Source organism: Puma concolor, chromosome E1 (genome assembly GCF_028749965.1).
Source record: "Puma concolor isolate L17-30 chromosome E1, mPumCon1.1.hap2, whole genome shotgun sequence".
NCBI classification, from domain to species: domain Eukaryota; kingdom Metazoa; phylum Chordata; class Mammalia; order Carnivora; family Felidae; genus Puma; species Puma concolor.
Window position 1 is genome coordinate 48492522 of NC_141680.1, and position 20009 is coordinate 48512530.

The 20009-nt window shown below is 49.3% G+C and overlaps 1 protein-coding gene and 1 long non-coding RNA gene across 7 annotated transcripts in view; one reads left to right on the forward strand and one right to left on the reverse strand.

Annotated features, from left to right (window-relative positions):
* Nucleotides 1-19958, forward strand: part of LOC147574469 (uncharacterized) — a 22635-nt gene extending 2677 nt beyond the window's left edge. For 2 of the 6 annotated variants that reach the window (XM_086687683.1, XM_086687686.1), the window contains exons 2-3: nt 1995-2098; nt 18138-18438. In XM_086687683.1, the coding sequence (XP_086543809.1) occupies nt 1995-2098; nt 18138-18272 (239 nt within the window). In that variant the 3' untranslated portion in view covers nt 18273-18438. The other 4 variants (XM_086687682.1, XM_086687681.1, XM_086687684.1 and 1 more) reach the window with 4 other exon arrangements.
* On the reverse strand, nt 17699-18419 carry LOC147574470 (uncharacterized). The gene is made up of 2 exons (XR_015244232.1): nt 18109-18419; nt 17699-17818 (listed from the first exon to the last, which is right to left on the reverse strand). It is a non-coding gene; the product is annotated as an uncharacterized LOC147574470 (long non-coding RNA).
* Nucleotides 19959-20009: the final 51 nt, after the last annotated feature.

The following is a 20009-nucleotide window of genomic DNA, read 5'->3' on the forward strand; positions in this document are numbered from 1 at the left end:
GTGTGTTAAATGTGGAACTGAGCCATTTCCCATTGTTTAGCCTGTATATCTGGGCTTAGAGGAGGAGAACTGGAGTGGGTAGGGTGGCACAGAGGAGCAGAGCCTGCTGGGAACTCTGTGATTTGAGTGCTGAGCTTCCCAGTATAAGGCTTTCAGCCCCTTCCAAAGCTGGGAGAGATGCCTGCTGAGGCAGGAAGGGGCCCCTTGGGTCCTTCTTCCCCCTGCCCCCATGGTCCATGGCCCTGGGCTGCGGCATTTCCCTCTCAGAGGGGAGAGCATACCCTGCCAGCAGTGTTCTCAGAGGTCTGCTTGAAGTGGGGAAGGGGTGGAGGTGGTGCTCTGAGTGACATAAGGTGCCTCCATGGGGAGCAACCACACAGGGACTTAGCTCTAGGGGCTTATGGCTCCTCTCAACCCTTTTAAAGAGCAGATGATCCCACCAAACTGCTGTCAAGCACCAGAATCCCCAACCCAGGATGGCAGACATCCCCCCCACTCCCTGCTGTCCCCACACCCCTTGCTGCTGAGACTGCCGCCACAGAAGCTAGAGAAGCTTCCACCCTACAGCTGGGGGCAGAGGTGGGTAAGAGCAGGCCGGCAGAGCGGCACAAAGGCCCCTTCTTGAGGACTGAGGATGCAGTCCAGGGCATGCTGCATGCAATCCCGTCCCTGCCGGCATTCACAAAGCCACCACCAGACTCACCAGATTCACTCCCACCTCAACTTTGGAGTGCGCCAATCATCACTTGGCTCATTCTTTCAAATCTCAACTCCTAAGACAGGCCTTCCCTAACCATCTGATCCAGCAGCTGGAGTTGAGGTTGTGATGTAGGAAGAGACTTTGTGTTAAGTGTGTCCGTGACAGCTCTGGGAAACCACACCTGGCGTTCACCTTGTTCTTTGGCCAAAAGCATTTAAAGAGCAGGAAGAACCAAGACAGTGAGAATACCTCATGAATAGGACCTCAGAGTCCCACCGGCACCTGGCTGATCAGGGCTGCCCTTACTAGGGCTTCCAGATTGAGAAAGATGGATTCCCAGTTAAATTTGAATTTAATTTTTTTTTTTTCTTGGCATAAGCATGCCTCACTTCATGTAACATACTAAAAATGTGTTCATCATTTATTTGAAATTCAAATGTAGCTGAGTATCCTGTATTTACCTGGCAAGCCTACCTTGCTCCTGTTTGGGAAAGACAGGAGAGGGGCCTCCTGGCCATTCTGGCCCCTCCCAGCAAAGCTTCCCCATCCCCAACCGGCTGAAACAGCTAGTTAACTCCTCAGCACGTGCTGCAGACAGAGGCCTTAACCTTGGGCTGCAGAGAATACAAAAGGCATAGGAGACCGGGCTCCCCAGGCCTAAGGTTCTGCAAAATGCACCCAGAATTCATTCGCTCTTTACAAGAATTTTTATCAAGTCCCTTCAGTTTGCCAGGTGCTTGGGTGATGCTGGGAATGTATCCGTGAACATGACAGGAACAGCCCTTTCTCTCAGACCGTAGTGCATAGAAAAGGTGCTTACCCCAGATATGAGGGTCAAGGAAGGCTTCTGGGGCCTGGGACATCAACTCAGAGAGCTACAGGACAAGCAGGGGTTAACGTGGCAAAGGGACAGCAGGGAGAGGGCAAGAAGGTCCTGGCCAAAGACACAGCTAGAGGGACTAGAGCATTCTGCAGGAAAGAGGAGGTGGCCTAACTAGTTCCCCCTCAGGGCTCCTGGGCCACTGCCAGGATCAACATGCCTGAACCAAAGCCTGCACCAGCTCTGGGAGGTAAGCCTTGCCTTAGGATGGCAAATAACTGAAAGACACATACCCTGACCAGTATACAGAGGTGGGAGCAGCCTGCTGCTGGGGGTGGCACCTTCAGGCCCACTCCCTGAGGAGCTTGCTCCAACTTCCTTGAAAAGAAAACTAGTCTGAGTCTGAAAGCACATGGCTACTTTGATGAGCTTAAAACGGAACTATAATCACTTGGAGAAAAACCTATCTTGCAGCTTCGGGGCGGCAGCCCCAGCAGGAGCAGCCAGAGCGTCCAGCGGAGCAGCAGCAGTGGGGAAGGAGTGGCAGCGAGGCAGGGGACTGGCCACTGATGAAGAGAGTGAGTCACCGGGGACCTCCAGAATTCCAGGGGATTGGGCTGAGGGACGTCACAGGCTGTGGGGCCCAGGCTGACCCCCAAGGTGGTCCAGTCTGGGAAAGCAGGATTCAAGACAGACAAGAACAAAACCTGCTCACAAACCAATGTAACCCTGCAGGATGGACAGAGAAGCGGTGACGGTCAGGAGAGTCAGGCCAGCTTTCACCTCTGCCGGGCTCTGAGGGACAGGACGTGGGTTGGATAGGCAGTGGGGACCAGCCTGGTGCAAGAGGTGGCATGATGGCACCGGGTGCCCGAGGTGGGAGGCGATGGAAGGGGTGGGCTTTCCAACCTCTCTTGGTGTTTGTGTGCAGCCCCCTGGGGGAGGGAGGGATCAGCAGGACGTGTTTCCCCTTCGCCTGCTCTCCCTTCTTCCCTCCCTCTCTCCCTTCATTTTTCCTTCCTCCCTCCCTTCCTACTCTTCTTCCCTCCCTTCTTTCCCTCTCTTCTCTTCCTCCCTCCCTTCCTCCCTTCCTTCTTTCCCTTCTACTCCTTCTTTTCCTTTCTTTCAGCAAAGGTTTATTGGGCACCAACTTGTGTCAGGCACTGTTCCGGGCCCTGGAGAAATAGTAATCGATAAAACAGAAGGCCCTGCTTCTATGTGACTTATGTGAAGTGGGGGCATCAGATAATTGAAAAGGAAACTAACAACACATATACACACGTACATGTAAATGTACACCGACACAGAGACCTAATTGTGTGTAGCAACAAGTGTTATGAAGAAAATAAAGCAGGGGAAGGGCTGGAGTGTCACAGGACAAAGACTCTGAGGAGAGAGGGGTAGAGGTGCAGGCCCTATGAAGATGTAAGGGAAGGTAAGTCCAACAGATGGAAGAGGGAGGAAGGGCAAAGGCCCTGAGGCAAGAATGTGCATGGTCATCTCCATCCTGCCCTACCCTCTAACACTATCTTCCCCAACAGAGGAGAAACTGTATACAGAGTAGAAAACAGCAACGTAAACAGGTTCTCAGGGAGAGCAGAGGGTGAAGGTGTAAGGTGTGTAGCGGGGACCCCGCAGCAATTCCCGGGGTGTCTAAGAAGTGTCCATAGGCTCATAGTTGTAGTTGTATCTGATTACTGGTCCTGTCCTTCACTCAATGGAGAATCTGGACATAGGGTCACAGTCAGTGAGGCACCGCCAAGCCCCCCTTGTCCAGGCTGGCCTGAGCAGGAGGCATGGGAGCCCAGCCCCAAGACCTCACTCCCCTGGGCCAGCCCTCCCCTTCAGGAAGAACACATGAAGAGGTGCGTGTCCCAGTGGTGTCTTCAGTCCCCACCTCCCTGCTGTTCTCTGTGAGTAGGCCAGTCTGTCAGTCAATCAACAAACACTGAAGACCTGCTATGTGAGTGCTAGGGGCGTTCGTTGTGGAGAGCAAGAAAGACCCCAAGGAGCAAGTGTGTGAGCCTGGGGGTGAAGGGTGGCCGGAGCCTTGGGTGTTGCCAGCAGAGGCGTGGGGAGGGAGGGGATATGAGGCTGATAATGATAGCCACCTCATCAACTCCACAAACCAGCCATAAACTGCAGACCCAGGACTCTTGCACTTTGTTCCAAGCCCTCGAAAGCTCTGAGTTCTCATCTTGACTCTGAAAGCCATGCTGACTCTGGATCCATCCCCCCTGGTTCTCGGCCAAGCCTCTCATGACGGAGAGCAGCAAGGGAGTGGGGGCCGCTCTGAGCTCAAAGTGCAGGATGACCAAGCCATGGCCCAGAAGATGCCCCAGTGTGACCTGGGCGGAGGCTCAGGCAGTGTTCCCCAGTGGTGGCTTTATGGCCGCCCTCTCCAAGTCAGACGTCAGCTGAACACAGAAGAGCCAAAAAGGGGGGCACTCATATAAGGCACTGTCTCTGATGAGTGCACAAAGGCTGGTGACTCTTCCAAGGTTATGACAAGTTAGCAGCACACCTGTCCTAAGTCAAAGGCTTCACTTAACCCTGGCTCCACCCCTCCCACCTCCGTCCTGTACACTCCTCTTGGCCTTGGCCATCACCTCCTACCTGGAGTGCTCCTATCAGGCCAACTGGTCCTTGTCAAGAGCAGATTAGATTCGAAGGCACCTCGACCTTGGCTCAGAACCTCCCTTACCCAAGAAGCCATGTTCCTTTGATTCCTCCCACCCAGTGGGAGACCCTAACAAGTGGGCTGCTACCAGGGAGAATCATACCCCCCCAGCTGGTGCCCCAGTTTGGATTGATCCTTGTCTCTTGCCTCATCCCCTGCTGTGGGCCAGTCATACCTCTTGCTCTAGCAGGGATGCAAGGGCCCCTTTCCCAAGGGGATCCAAGGGGCCAGAACGCCTCTCCTGCTCTTACTGCAGCAGGTGGCTCTGGGTAAGCTTCCTTCAAAGTGTCACCCTATAAAGTTCAGGGCCCAAGAATGTTGCCCGAGGGCTGGCTCACAGGTTCCAGAACCTAGAGCTGTATCTTTAGAAGGCATAGATTAGATACTACTTGGAGTCTTTAATAAGTCATCCATCCCAACGTATCATTACTATGAAGTGATAGCCCTTCAGAGCTTCAAGGGCAGTGTCAGGTCCTGACATTGATGAGACTTTGAGAACTCTCATGTATTCTGAGTTTTTCTCCTCATCCAAGGGCCTCTCCTCATCTGGTAAATCCAAGCACCATTCAGGGCTTTTTAGACGGAAGGCTCAGTCCTGGCTTCACTTCCCTGTAGAGTCAAGACCCAGCTGCACCTGCTTGCCTAGACAGCTGCACACAAGCAGATGTGGTGGCCCCGTATGAATGAGCTCAGCTCCTGGGCTTTGCCACGTTCCCTAGATGACCAGGCCCACTGCAGAGCCTGGCCCCAGGCAGGTTCCTCCATGGAGAGGCTTCTCCCCGGAAGCCCTTCACCCTTCTTGCAAAGCTGCCCATCAAAGGAGGTCTGCTAAGATAGAAGGGTCTCAGCTCACATTCTTTCTTCCTCCTGTTCATGTTAGTCAACCCCCCTCACTCTCAAGGTGGGGGGGGGGCGGGTTACAAGGTGGCCTCTGCCTGGCCACAGAAGTCCACTGCCACCTACCCCTCAACATGAGACTTTCTGTCTGACATCTGCATAAAAGGCCTCTCAAGAGGTCCTTCCTAAAACAAACTACTACAAAGTAACTAAACTAAAAACGAAATGTCATCTTCTTCCCTAGGGGTCCCTCCTCTGACCCATCTTTGGTGCCTTAAGGGAGTTTGTTTATTGAAGGGCTGTCAGGGAAGGGGCAGTGAGGCCAGGCGGGAGCAGGGTGCTGCCTGGGCTGACAGCAGGGCTGGAGGCCCCTCAGGGGTCCTGAGCATTCAGAGGACTTTGTCAGGGCCCTGGACTTCCTAGAGGCGAGGGGTGGACCCTGAAGTGAATTTGCCTCCTGTGCTCTGGGTCCCACAGTGAGGACTGTGTCAGAGCCAGCAGACAGGTGCCTCTCCCCCAGCCCAGTGGGAGGCTCGCCGGACCCCCAGCTCCAGCCTCACACTGCCGCCACTCTGGTGGCAACTGCCCCCCTTCTCTGTGCGTGCCCCATGTTTGTCTCTACTGAAACAGACCTTGTTTCACTTCTCTCTGCCTCTCTCTCTCTCTCTCTCTCTCTCTCTCTCTCTCTCTCTCTCTCTCTCCCCCCACCCTTCCCTCTCTGTCTTCCTGTCTGACCTGAGGTTCCCTGGGCTGCTGGGAGGCAGATGATAATCTCCAGCACTTCAGAGTGTGGGCAGTTTCCTGGCCCCTCTCTGGGAACAACGCTTGAGATACACACAGCTACAGGAAGGCACACACGGGGCCCATAGTGCCTTAGGGACAGTTAGATGCCACAGCCCCCAAGCACCTGAGCTCCACACAGAGGGGGCTGGGGAGGAGTCACTGTCACCCAGTCAGGCCCTCAGGGCAGGAGAGGGATGGCAGTGCCGAAGTCCAGGCAGGCATACAGGCTGACCGCTGCAGCCAGCGAGCCCTGGGCGCCCCCACAGCCCCTCACTGCCACCACAGCCATGCCTGCTGCAAGGGAGGTTGGAATCGACTCGTTCTAGTCAGGATCTCAGCAAACCTGCTGCGTACATGGTAGGCCGCAGCTGCACCAGGCTCTAAAAATGTATGAGGATGCCCAGTTTCTACCGCCCAGAGCTCCATGGGGAGACATGTGAATGACCACAGTCCTACTCACTGAATACTGTGCTGAGTGCCAAGGCCTTGCTTTAGGAACAGAAGGGCAGGTCGGGCCTGAAGGGACGATGGCTGATGAGCAGGTGATAGGAGGAGGGGGACATTGCAGGCAGGAGAGAGAAGCAGGAAAGACCCCGGGGCCTGAGAGCTCAGGGTCTGCTTGATGTGCCAGTGGGCAGCTTGCATAGACCGCTGAGTCGGGAGAAAGATGGAATCTGACTGGAGTTGCAAACACTTTAGTTCACCCAGTAAAGACTTTTTTTTTAAATATGCCATTTTCTCACATACACCATCTTATGAAAGAAGTAATATTTTAACTACCAAAAAAACAAAAACACAAAGGATATTTGGATTAAAAGATATTGTGACCAATAGGACCAAAACAGGACAGCTGGTCACTTGGCTAATATATGCCGATTGGCTTTCTATATCTGACTGTTCTTGTCTCACCCCCTTTCTTGCTGACTATTAAACACTTTATCAAGGCCAGAGCTGCCACCAGTGAGCCTCTGGGAGCATTGATACCTGTGGAGGTAGGGCCAGAAATGAGGATGTGGAGGAGGCAGGGGGAGGAAGGACCTTGGACTTCACTCCAAGGAGCGTGGATTTTATCACTCAGCTGAAGCGTGGGGAAGGGTTTTGCAAACGGATGCTGTTTTCAGGTTTGTGCTTTAGGACAAGTATCCATTCCCAGGCTGTGTGTGAGAATGGGCTACAGAGAGAGAGACTGAGGATGAGAGCAGAAGGGCGGGCCTGCGAGAGATGCTGAGGGTCCGTAGGTGGGACAGTGGCAGTGGGTCTTAGAGAGGGCTGGGCACTGCAGTGAACAGGTAGGGCAAGAGGAATGCACAAAGCCAGGAAGAGGCAGGTGTCATGCCTGTGTATGTTCATGCCGGGACGGCAGCAGAGGTCACCTCACCAGGAGCAAAACCAGGAGAAGTGGGTTTAAGATTTGGGGTTAAAAATAAGAACATCTAAAGGATATGGCACTTGACACATCCCAGAAAAGTGGACGGAGACAGCATTGTGGAGCGGAGAGGAGGGGACAGTGGAGTGGCTCATGGTGGCACTTATCCGACTTTGCATTTGGCCTCCATCACTTGTGTGACCTTAGTCAACTTACTAACCTTTTTGTTAGTAAAAAGTAAAAACCCTTCATTTCCTCTCCTGTAAAATGGGAATCAAATGTAGCTAAGCCATAGGATTGCTAGGAGGTTTGAACAAATTAAGATATGTAAAGCACTTAGATGCCTGGCTCAATGGACGTGGCCTGATTTTGTACACTGTCGTATCTCTAGCACCCACATAGCACCCACAGCATAGAAGGGCCATTAATGTTGGTGAAAGGGAGGAAGGAGGCATGATTGGGGCAAATGCCAGGCCTGGCTTCACAGAAGGACAAGGGTCTGGGACAGTACTTTGAGTGTTCTGAGTCCCCTCCAGGCAGCCCTCACTTGACTCTCCCACATTCACCAAACAGTGATTGAGATAGAAAATTTGGTGGGCTTGGGGAGGGGGAGGGACTCAACACCTCCTGAAGTTCTCTTGGGTGGATGTCCTCTGGGGCCCAGCAGCATCTCGACACCCAGAAGGCAGGCAGAGAAAAGGGGCAAAGGATCCCGTGGAGGGTGAGTGGACCCACAGCAGCTGTGGGAGTGAGAAGAACTGGCCCCTCTAGTCGCCCACCTCCTCACACCAAAGGACCAGCACCCTCCAAAACCAGGTCTTCATCTCCTTTCCCTCCCACCATCCAGACCTGCTTCTGGAATGTTCCCCTCCTAGGAACATGTCACCCCCCTCACCTCCTCCTCCACCTCCCCTCAACCAGTCAGCTCCTGCCTCCTTTCATCCCCACCTCCCTTGGCGCACACTGAATCTACCAGTTCCCTCAGTCTCTGGGGGGCCCTAGGCCACTGTCTTCTCCTGTCACCTCTGCACGTTTGCTAGCCACATCTTCACTGGTGGCTCTGAAATAGGTTTGTGGTCAGGGCACTGCCCAACGCAAAGCCTTCCTGAGGAGGAAGTCTGACTGCCCGCCTCAGCTTTGGCAGCCTCAGCCTGCTTTTCCAGCCTCTGCTCACCTCCTAGTGCTGACCAGCATAAGTTTGTTCCCTCCACTTCAAATGCGAGCCTTCCAACAGCTGGTCTGACCACCCCCTACCCCTTCTTTCAGGGCTCAGCCCAAGCGACACCCCTAGCCGGGGCTCAGGACCCATCACGTCTTGGATCATCCAAGATCATCCAGGTAGTCTGTGTTGATGAGACCATCTCTAGCACAAGCACAGTGGTCTCAGGAGAAATGTGCAGAGGAACAAGTGAGAGAAAGAAAAGTAAAGAGACATTTTTAATGAAGACCAGGCAAGATTAGGCAATAGGAGACAGGACAGATATGAGTCAAAGATTACTCAGATGTTCCTAGCCTGGGGGGTGGAGACAGGTCATCACTGTCCACAGCTATGGAGCTGAACTTCACCCGGGGCCCCGAGTGAAGAAACGCCCCTTCCCCTTGGCCCTGCTTCCTGGGAGTCAGGGCCCTGACACCCCAAAGGCAGAGTGTAATAGAGACAGGGTCCAAGGATGCTTACTTGCCACAGCGCATTGTCCTTGGAATGTCAACTTTGAAAACAAAAACAAAAAACGATAGCTTGTTTATTAAATTTGTGCTTGACATGAAGCTACAGGGAGATGTGAACGCTAAGACAACTTTCTCCAAAGGGAGGAGTGCTGAGCCCAAGTGCAGAAGAGTGAATTCTACAGATACTCTGCATTTTAGAAGGTGAAAATGCACATAAACAAAGTAATTTTTCACATGGAAAAGATCTGAGGGTTTTCACCAGCTCTCAGAGTCGGTGTGAGCCACAGAGCTGACAGGGCTTCCAGAACTGTCAAGACACTCTGCAGCTGCACCAATAGACTCAAGTTAACTGGATCAGGCCCCCCTCTGCACCAGTTAGACCAGCCCTGAAGCTTTCCTCAAAGAAGGGCATGCTGTTCACAAAGGATGCGGAAAATCTGCAGTCTGTTCACAAGAGGGTGACCAAGTGCAGAGGAATCTGGAAACCATCTCTTCCCAGGAATCAGTGAAGGTGCTGTATTTCTTCTGGAGAAAAGGAGACACGGATAGACCTGGATGCTACTTCTCATGTTAGAGAGTGGTCATGTCAAAGACAGAAAAGCCTCACTAAGTGTTTCTCTAGAGAGCAGTGAGGAACAGCAAGTATAAACGATGAGGCCAGGCGGGAGACACAGTTAGCATAAGAAACAGTTTCTAACAACTAGAGCAGTCCAGCCCACCAAGGTAGTGAGCTTCCTGGCCCTGGAAATGTTTAAGTGGGGGCAGGGTGATGTCAGGGCTACGGTAGGCCTCGCTGGCAAGAGAGTGGTGGTTCCCAACCATTTTTCCCCTCCCAAGCATCCCACTGTTAAGGAATGCCATGTTTTGAAATATTGTATCTGTTTAATAAACTATACTGCTTCAAAGTAAAAGTTATCCCATTTTAATAGTCGAAAACCTCTATACTGTCAATCATCTGATGCTTAGGCAGGTGAAGCCCACTGAAGAGAGGAAGAAGTGCTCAGCTTTGGGGGGCTGGAAATGCTTCTCAGAAGAGGAGGTGTGCCTTTCAGCCAGAACTCCCTCTTCCAGCAAGGTGCCAAAATGACCACAAAGGGAAGGAGGAGAGGCACAGGTAGATGTTCTCTAGGCCTTCTAGAAAGCATGGAGTTGGTCCTTTGGCCACCTACATGCAAGTCTTTAAGAAAGGTAAAATTGTAGACATCAAGGGAATGGGCACTGTTCAAAAAGGAATGCCCCACAAATGTTACCATGGCAAAACTGGAAGAGCCTGTCGTGTTTCCCAGCATGCTGTTGGCATTGTTGTCAACAAACAAGTTAAGGGCAAGATTCTGGCCAAGAGAATTAACGTACGTACCGCGCATATTAAGCGCTCCGAGAGCCAAGATAGCTTGCCGAAATGTGGGAAGGAAAGTGAAAAAAAGAAAGAAGCCGAAGAGAAAGGTACCTGGGTTCAACAGAAGCGCCAACCTGCTCCACCCAAAGACACATTCTCGGGGAGAACGGGTGGAAAAGACCCTGAGGCACCAGAACCTGTTCCATGAGAATTCATGGTTTAATAGGTGTAAAAATAAGTAAGTCAATAAATAAAAGACCTCTGGACTGGTTTAAAAAAAGGGAGGTCATGCCAGAGCTGGGATTTGCAGGATAACTTGGGGTTCTGTGAGCCAACAGGGGGATGGTCTGTGGGGCAGGGAAAGACTCAGGTACAGAAAAAGCTCCAGAATACATCACTGAGTACAAAGTGGGGCTGCCATGAGGCTGGGCAGGAGGATGCAATTAAAAGGGATGTCCGTGCTCTGCTCTGGAGCTTGTCAGTTCAGTAGGAGCCAGGCTGGGGCTTCAACCAGGAATGGGGCATGATATACAAGGAGTGAAGAGGTGCTAGCCAAAAAGGGAGAAAATAGACAAAATCCAACTACTTTAGAAGTAAGACCTTCTGTGATCAAGAGACACCCCAAGGAAATGCAAACAAGTCACAAACTGGGAATTATATCTGCAGCACATTTAAATGACAAAGGACTACTAGCCAGTGTATTTGACCAACTGTATCAATCAAGAAGAAAAAGGAAAAAACTAAATGGGCAAAGGAAACAAACAGGAATAGCACAGAAGGGGGAGCACAAATGTCCCCTAAACACATGAAGAGGTGTTCAACCTCATCAGCAACAAGGGAATGAAAATATGTCCTACCCAGAGAACTGGAGCACATGTAAAAATTGGACAATAGTAAGTGTTGGTGAATATACAGAGCAACGTGGGAGCTCTCATCCAATGCTGGTGAGAGTGCAAATCAGTGCAAGTATTTTGGAAAGCACTTTGACATTGGGACTCCCTTGAACTTTTGCATGTGAACATCTGCATACCCTTGGCTCAGCAATTTTACTCCCAGTATATTCCCTAGAGCAATATTGCTCAATGAGGACCAGTTTCGTTTTTGTTTTAATTTTCAATCTGCTGGGGGAACAATACTTTCATAAATTATAATGAGAATGAATTTCTAAAAAATGAAGCGAAAAAAAGACCTATAATATACAAGCCCTGATATTTTATTATTCAATTCAACATGCATAAAGTTACTTACATATACCAAGGAGATATACACAAGAGTGCTACTGGCAAATTGTTTTGTAACAGCAAAAAAACAACAGGTAATTCACATGCCCAGTGACAGGATTAGAGATTGGGGAAATAAATTGTGTCATCATGATGGGTTATGGACTACTCTACAGATGTAAATATAAATGAACTATAGCTCTATGCAACAACACCAACAAAGTCTCATAAACATAATTGTGAGAGAAAAAAGCCTCAGAAGACTCTAATATGATACCTTTTTGGAAAAAGCTTTATCAAAGTACAATTTAATTTACATTTCCATGTTGCAGCGTGATTCACCCAGCTTAAGTGTACAATTATTAGATTATTTAGAGAATTGTGCAGCCATCACACTATCTAATTTCAGTATACTTCCACCACTTCAAAAACAACCCTCATCTTATTTTTAGTCACTCCAGCCATACTCACGCCCTGCCCCAGACAACCCCTGACCTATGTTCTGTCTCTCTAGACCTGCCTTTTCTGAACATTGTATATAAATGAAATCATACAACATGTAGTCTTTCATGTCTTGTTTCTTTCATTTAGCATCATGTTTTTGGAGTCCGTCCGTGTTATAGCTTGCATCAGAACTTCATTTCTTCGTCAGTTCCTTTATGCAGATACACCACATTTCGTTTACTCATTCACAAGTTGGTGGACATCACAAGTGGTGGTTTCCACTTGTCAGCTATTTTGAATAACACTGCTTGGCATGCAAGTCTTTGAACAGATACGTGTTTTCATGTCTCTTAGGTACATTCCTAGGTGACACTGTTTTTATAAAACTCCAAAACAAACAAAACTAAACAGTGTGAAATACACAGTACTGAAACTATTCTTTAAAAGTGAGGAGAGCTGGGACGCCTGGGTTGAGCGTCCTACTTTGGCTCAGGTCAGGATCTCACGGTTCGTGAGTTGCAGCCCCGCATCAGGCTTGCTGCTGTCAGTATGGAGCCCCCTTTGGATCGTCCATCCTCTTTCTCTGCCCCTCCCCTGCTTGTGCTCTCTCTGTCTCTCAAAAATAAATAAACATTTTTAAAAAATGTTTACAAATAATAAAAAATTAAAAATGAAGAGAGTAATAAACACAGCATTCAGGAGAGTCAGTTGGGGGTGCATGTGGAGAAAAGGGAAGGACTAGTCTCAGCTAGACAATAATATTGGAAAGTGAGTTTATGGTATTCATTTTATTATGCTTCAAAAAGTACATTACATTCTATATCAAGTATGTATACATGTTTATACTATTTATAATGTACATATGTTACATAAAAAGACATTTTTAAAAATGAAAGGCTACCTCCAATACCCAAATTCCATTCATCCCAGGATAACCAGGTCCCTACTCCAACCGACAAGATTAAACACGCTCTGGCCACCTGTCTGCCCTTAGCCTGCTCATGGCTCCCTCTGCTTCAGCCACCGAGGCCCACCCCCCTGGCCGTTCCTCAAAGGTGGGGACTAGCTCCTGCAGGGTCCCTGAAGAGCCCCTCCCCAGATGTCCACAAGGCTGCTGGCTGGCTTCCTCCAGGACCCCTCTTCCCTGATGCCCCAGGTGGAACAGCACATCTGCACGTCCTCCTCTGTGTGCTCCAACCGCAGCCTCATTTATTTTGTAACATGACATTGTCATCTCCCCAGCACAGACACACATCCAGCTGGGCTGTTTAGCTCTCTGCCGAGACCCCAGCATGCAGAAGTGCCTGGCTATAACATGGTCTCAGTAAATACTTTTAGACTGAATTAAAGCAGCCAAGCTTGTGATCAGATGGAGATTACTGGTGTTATCCAACAGAGCTCTTCTCGTGTCCACCAAAAGCACGAATGGCACGCTTTAGGTAACCCATGCCGTAGACGCATCTGGGGGAGATGTATGATTTCAGTTAGAAAGCTGGAGGTGTTGAAAATGGTTGTCTGACCCTCATGAGCACCTTCAAGAACACTAGGCATCCAGGATCCCATCCGGAGGCTACTGGGCCAGGCGAGACTGAAAGTACTCTGCAAAGCTAGGATTCCATGTTTCCAGGGCGGGGTGGCCTCTGGAGGAAAGTAGTCCTACAGTCCTCACCATCCTAATCCAGACCTCAGAGAGATAATTCCAGAAGGCAGCTGAGCATGCGCCTAGGGCCCAGGGAGGTCTGGGCTGGAGGTGTGCATTTGGAAGCTATCTCCAGCTTCAATCCCATGATCTACCCTCATAATCTTTTTTTTTTTTTAAGTTTGCATTATTTATTTATTTACCTATTTATTTGTTTATTTATTCTTAAGTAAATGTAATCTCTACACCTAACATGGTGTTAAACTCACATCCCCAAGATCAAGAATCATATGCTCTACTGACTGCGCCAGCCAGGTGCCCCCTAGTTAATTTTAATTTCAAAACAGAAGCAGTATAAAATATCTTCCCATTAAACACAACTTTATTGCTTTAGTAGGACTACATTCCACTCTGGTGAAAATTTAGCATCCGAATTGTGATGTGTAAAACGCACACCAGATTTTTTTTTTAAGTTTTTATTTATTGATTTTGAAAGAGAGAGAGCACGTGTGCAAGAGCAGGGGAGGGGCAGAGAGAGAGAGAATCTCAAGCAGGCTCTGCACGCTCAGCTGGGAGCCCCACGTGGGGCTCAAACTCAAGAACCATGAGATCATGACCCGAGCCAAAATCAAGACTCAGACACTTAACCGACTGAACCACCCAGGCACTCCTATGCACACCAGAGTTTTAAGACTTAGGCTGCAAAAAAAGGTAAAATATCTCATTACTAATTTTTGTATTAATCACATGTTGAAGCAATAACATTTTGGATATATCAGTTTAAATAAAATATTAATTATTAACTCAATGTTATTAAAATGTTAATAAAATGAATGTTACCTCTTTTTTTTTATTTTTTTCAATGTGGTTACCAGAAAATTTTAAATTATATATATGTGGCTCTCATTATATTTCTGTTGGACAGACATTTCCATTATCACAAGAAAGTCCCACTGGACAGTGCTGGTTGAGTCTAAACAAACCAGATTCACCTTGGCCTGCAAGCATCCTTGTTAGTCCCCTCCCACACTGGGCTCCTGCTTTCTGCCAGGGGGGTGGTGGGGTGGAGGGGTGCCTACCTCTCTCAGAGTCTGCCTTTCTCCAAAGGAAGCTCTCTTGCCTGTCCCCTCCAGCCTACTTGAACCTTCTTCCTCTGGACACCTTAGCACCTACAACTTACACCAGCCTTAGGCACGTGGCCTCAGAGACCTAATTTTCTCTTCATCTCAATCTTTATATTAAAGGTTATCTTTTATTTCTCAGTGTCTTGCATATAAAGAATGCTGATGATTTTTATGATATTAATAACATATTGTTTGTGTATGATGACTGGCAAGGGATCAGTCTTCATTTTCTCACAATGCTTAGATGGGGGGATGGGTAAAAGTGTTTACAGCCATTTCACACATGAGGACACTGAGGCTCAGAGAGATTATTTTGCTCAGGTCGTAAGACATATAAGTGTGGCCCAGCTTTTTCTGGCTCCTAATCCAGTGCTATTTCCCCTATACTTTGCTTTTGGTGCCTATGTGACTTAATGCTGAATAAATATAGAAAAGAGAGATTAGCATGGATTTAGGAAACTAGACCTTTTCATGGGCTGGGCTTTGAGAGATGGGTAGGTTTTGGCCAAGCAAACAGGAGTAGGTGGGTATTCAGTAAGAGAACCACAGCTTCTCTGAAAACCAATCAATAATCAGGAGATTGCTTGATGATCATAGAATAATAGAAGTAAACATTCGGGCATATTTTTTAATAACAGCTTTATTGAGATGTAATTCATATACTATAAAATTCCCCCTTTCCAAGTATACAATTTAGTGGTTTTCAGTATATTCACAGAGTTACCCAACCCTCACTGCTAATTCCAGAACATTTTCATCATCCCAAAAGAAACTCCATACCATTGGCAGTCACCTCCATTTCCCCTCCCCCCAGTCCCTAACACCCACTAATCTACTTTCGGTCTCTGCAGATTTGCCTAGTCTAGAAGTTTCATATAAATGGATTTATAAAATATGTGGCCTTTTGTGACCGACTTCTTTTGCTTAGCATAATGTTTTCAAGGTTCATCCATGTTGCAGCATATAAAACGTCAATACTTGTAGCATATAATCAATACCTCATTTCTTATTATGGTTGAATAATACTCCATTGTATGAATATACCACTTTTTGTTTATCCATCCATCAGTTGATGGACATTTGGGTTGTTTCCCGTTTGGGGCTATTATGAATAATAATAGGCTTCTTGGGCATTTGTGTGAAAGTTGTTGTGTGGCTGCGTTTTCAATTCTCTTGGGTATATACCCCAGAATGGAGTTGCAGGGTCACAACGGTAACTCTATGTTCAACGTTTTGAGGAACTGCCAACCTGTTTTCCAAAGTGGCTACCACCATTTTATAATCCCACCAGCAATATGTAAGGGTTCCAATTTCCCCACATCCTCAACAACATTTGTTATTGTCTATCTTTTTAATTTTAGGTGTCTTGGTGGGTGTTAACTGGTAACTCAGTTTGAGGTTTGATTTACATTTTCCTGATGACTAATGAAGTTGAGCATCATCTTTTCATGTGCTTATTGGTTATTTGGTTGTCTCTGGTGAATGTCTATTCAAATCCTCTGCCCATTTTTTTTCGGTTATTTATTTACTTATTTATTTGTTTTGAGACAGAGTGAGAGAAAGAGGGGTAGGGGCAGAGAGAAAGGGGAGAGAGAGAACCCCAAGCAGGCTGTGCTCTGGCAGCTCAATGTGGGGCTCAAACTCACGAAACTGTGAGATCATGACCTGAGCCAAAACCAAGAGTCGGACGTTTAGCTGACTGAGCCCCTCAGGCGCCCCTTTATGCCCATTTTTTTTAAGGTTATTTATTTTGAGGGAGAGAGAGCACACAAGTGGGGAAGAGGCAGAGAGAGAGATGAGAAAGAGAGAATCCCAAGCAGGCTCCTCACCATCAGCACAGAGCCCAACGTGGGGCTTGAATTCACAAACCAAGAGATCAGAACCTGAGCCAAAGTCAGACACTTAAGCGACTGAGCCCCTAGGTGCCCCTCTTCTGTCCATTTTTAAACTGAGTTATTTGTCTTTTTGTTGAGTTGTAAGAGTTCTTACAACTCAAGAGGGACACAAGTCCCTTATTATATGCATGCTTTACAAATATTTTCTCCCATTCCGTGGGTTGTCTTTTTCTTTTTTTTTTTTTTGATGGTATCCTTTGAAGCACAGAAGTCTTTAATTTTGATGAAGTCTAATTTACCTAATTTTTCTTTTATCACTTGTGCTTTTAGTGTCATATCTAAGAAACTACTGCCTAATCCAAGGTCACAAAGATTTATATCTATGTTGTTTCTTTTTTAACATTTATTCATTTTTGAGAGGGAGAGACAGGGATTGAGCAGGAGAGAGGCAGAGAGAGAGAGAGAGACATAGAATCAGAAGCAGGCTCCAGGCTCTGAGCTGTCAACACACAGCCCAACGTGGGGCTCGAACCCATGAACCATGAGATCATGACCTGATCCAAAGTCGAACGCTTAACCAACTGAGCCACCCAGGCACCCCTATATCTATATTTCTTCTAATATGTTTATGATTTTAGCTCTTACATTGTCTGTGATCCATTTGGGGTTAATTTTTGTAAATGATATGAGATAGGAATCCAACTTCATCTTTTGGCATGTGGAAATCCAGTTTGTCCCAGAACCATTTGTTAAAAAAACTTTCTTCCCTTTCCCTCCACCCCATTTGTCTGGGCACCCTTATCAAAAAGTCAAGTGAATGTAAATGTAAGGGTTTATTTCTAGACTCTCAATCTTATTCCATTGGGGAGCATATTTTTCTAAGGGATTTTTTTTTCCTCGATCTGTGGTAGCCGGTGATTTCTCTTCCCCTGGAAGAGAGGTGGAGATATTGAGTGATCTCCCAAGCAGACTGCATTTCCTTTGTTGGGTCAGGCATCCACAGCACTGTGCACTGGCCTAATCACAGTGACCTCCTCCTATAGGAATCAGAAACCCCTCCATTGTTTTGATGGCAGCCAGGAAGCAGCTGACTGACCAAAGGACCTTATCTCTTTCCTACCTCTCAAGGTTATTGCAAACATCAAATTAGATAATTTCCACAAAAGAATTTAGGAGGTATAAAGTGCTATCCAGATGTAAGGTGTATTCTTACTATAGCTCTCCCTCATGAATAAGAACCTAAAAAGAGAGTGAGAAGTTTTTAACTTTTACTCATTGGGATCAAGGCGGTGTCAATGTTATTGCAAATTCCCGATTAGTGAGGTCTGGCTCTTTCTGTTGTTCTTGTAGGCTGTGAGCCTCCCACCTGGAAAGTGAATACGATTGGTATTTATTCCTTTTATCCACGTCCCCCCTTCCTTGAATGAGGGCCTACTTTGTGCCAGGCACTGTGCTAAGCTCTAGGAAAACCCGAGAATAAGGCAGACAGAGTCTCTGTCTCCTGGAGTTGATGGCGTAGTAGGGAAGCAGCACCCCTCAACAAACTATTATAGTAAATGTGACCGTTAGAGAGGTGCAGTGACGCCTCCAACCAGCCCTGGTATCAGTTTGCTCCACGCAAACCACAGGGATTAGACTGTCTTCCCACCTGTTTACCTTTCTTCTGTGATTTTTCGGCGAAGCAGAGGCTGCTCCATGCCGAACCCAGATGTTCTGTAGACATCATCACAATGCCACACAGACCTGAGAGGGGACCAGCCTGTTCTATCATCGTCCTAGATGTGGTTCTCAGGAGCTCTTCAGAGGGCAGCCCTGGCTGAAACCTGCCTCCATCCTGCTTTCCTGGGGTTTCTTTCCTGAAGACAGAAAAAGGCTCCCTGGTTACAAGCTAAGCCTCACGCTCTTTTTGCACTGCACCCATCCTCCTCTCCTCCCCCCTCCTCCAGGGGCTGAAAGGGTGTCGCTCTCACCACCCCACCCCACCCCCACCCCACCCAAGCCTCCAGTGGAGACTCTTCCTTCCCAGAAAACAGCAGCTCACTTGTGTGCCCCATGGCTCATTGCCCTCATAGCATGGAAAACCAAGCTATGAGGACCCCCTGCGAGCACCTTCCTCTTCAACCCACCTCTACCCCCATCCTCCTCCACACCTGTCTTCCTGGCACTGTGTCATCTGACAAGACGGCACCATCTCGGGGTTCCTCAGGTCACGGCCTCCTGCACATGCTCCATGACGAGGTGAGCCCATGTGTCCCTCAGAGCTTCAGGCTCCATCCACACGCGGGTACCCAGGATCCCCAACTGCCCCAAGCAGCTGAACGCCTTGTGGGCGCCCGCGCAGCTCTCGACTGCTTCTTTTCCTGCTGCTTCTGCCCTGCCTCTGCTTCTTCCAGCCTCCCCTCCCACGCCCTTCTCCACATTCTACTATAGCATATAGGGTCCTCCCACCTCTGTGGACAGATGTCCCCAGGAGGAGTTAGGGGAGGACCCTCAGCTTCCACAACCTGGGGAGATGCCATTCTCTCCCTTCCCTGTGCTTGTCACTTGGAGGGACACGTGGATGAGACAGGGAAAGAATGAGGAGTGTGGAGGCCTGAGGTGACTTGGAGCCAGCCACTCAACCTAAGTCTTGATCTCTTCATCTGTCAGTGAAGGGGTACTTCCCATCAGGAGGCTCATCTCTAGCTCTCAGAGGCTGCAAGTCTGTGTGGTTGTTTCTGTGTAAGCGACTGACAGCTTGTGTCCCCAGTGGGAAGAGGGCATGTGTGCCAGCCCTCCCGTCCCTCTATGCAAACCCTGTCACAACAGCCCCCTCCATTGTTCCCCCCCTTTCCCGGTAGTCCCCCACCCAGTGTGCAGGTGCGCTGGGGGCTCTGAGCATCTCTGCGGCACCTCCCCCGGGGCGCCTCCAGCCTCCAAAGCAGAAACTTTCCCCGCGCGGGTGCAGGCCACACCCCCTCCCCCCAAGGCCTGGCGGAGAAGCTGGACCCGGTGACTGATCATTAACCCCATCTCTGCTGCACCAGCGGCGCTGCGGACAGCTCCCCCACTGTGTCACTCGGGAACCCAGAGAGGCCTGGGGCGGTGAGGCCGGAAGATTGAGCATCGCAGACCGCCGGGCTCCCGGGGGCCTGCGCCGAGGCTGGGTGATGGCAGGGAGAGGGCACCGTGTGCAGACTTGGGTGTTCCAGCAAACTGCTGGCTCCCTCAGCTTCAGGGGTGTGTGTGTGTGGAGGGGTCCCCCTTTCAAGCTTCCTCTGTGAGAGCCTGACCTGAGCCCCCTCCGCCGCCGCCATCCCCCCCCCCCCCCCCCGCCCTCGGCTGCAGTTCGCAGGGGGTCGCCTTGGCCCCTCCCCGGCCAGTCGCCCCTGCCCGGGCGGGCCAGGAAGCGTCGGTCCCCGCCCCGCTCGGTTAGGCCCGCGGCTGGGGGACTTTGGAGCCGAGGAGGAAGCGCGGCGGGGCGGGGAGGTGGGGGTGTGTCGGAAGGCGGCGGCGGGGTTTTATAATCCGCAGGGCGGGCGCGGCGCGGGAGAAGGGGCTGCGCCGCGCCGTACACC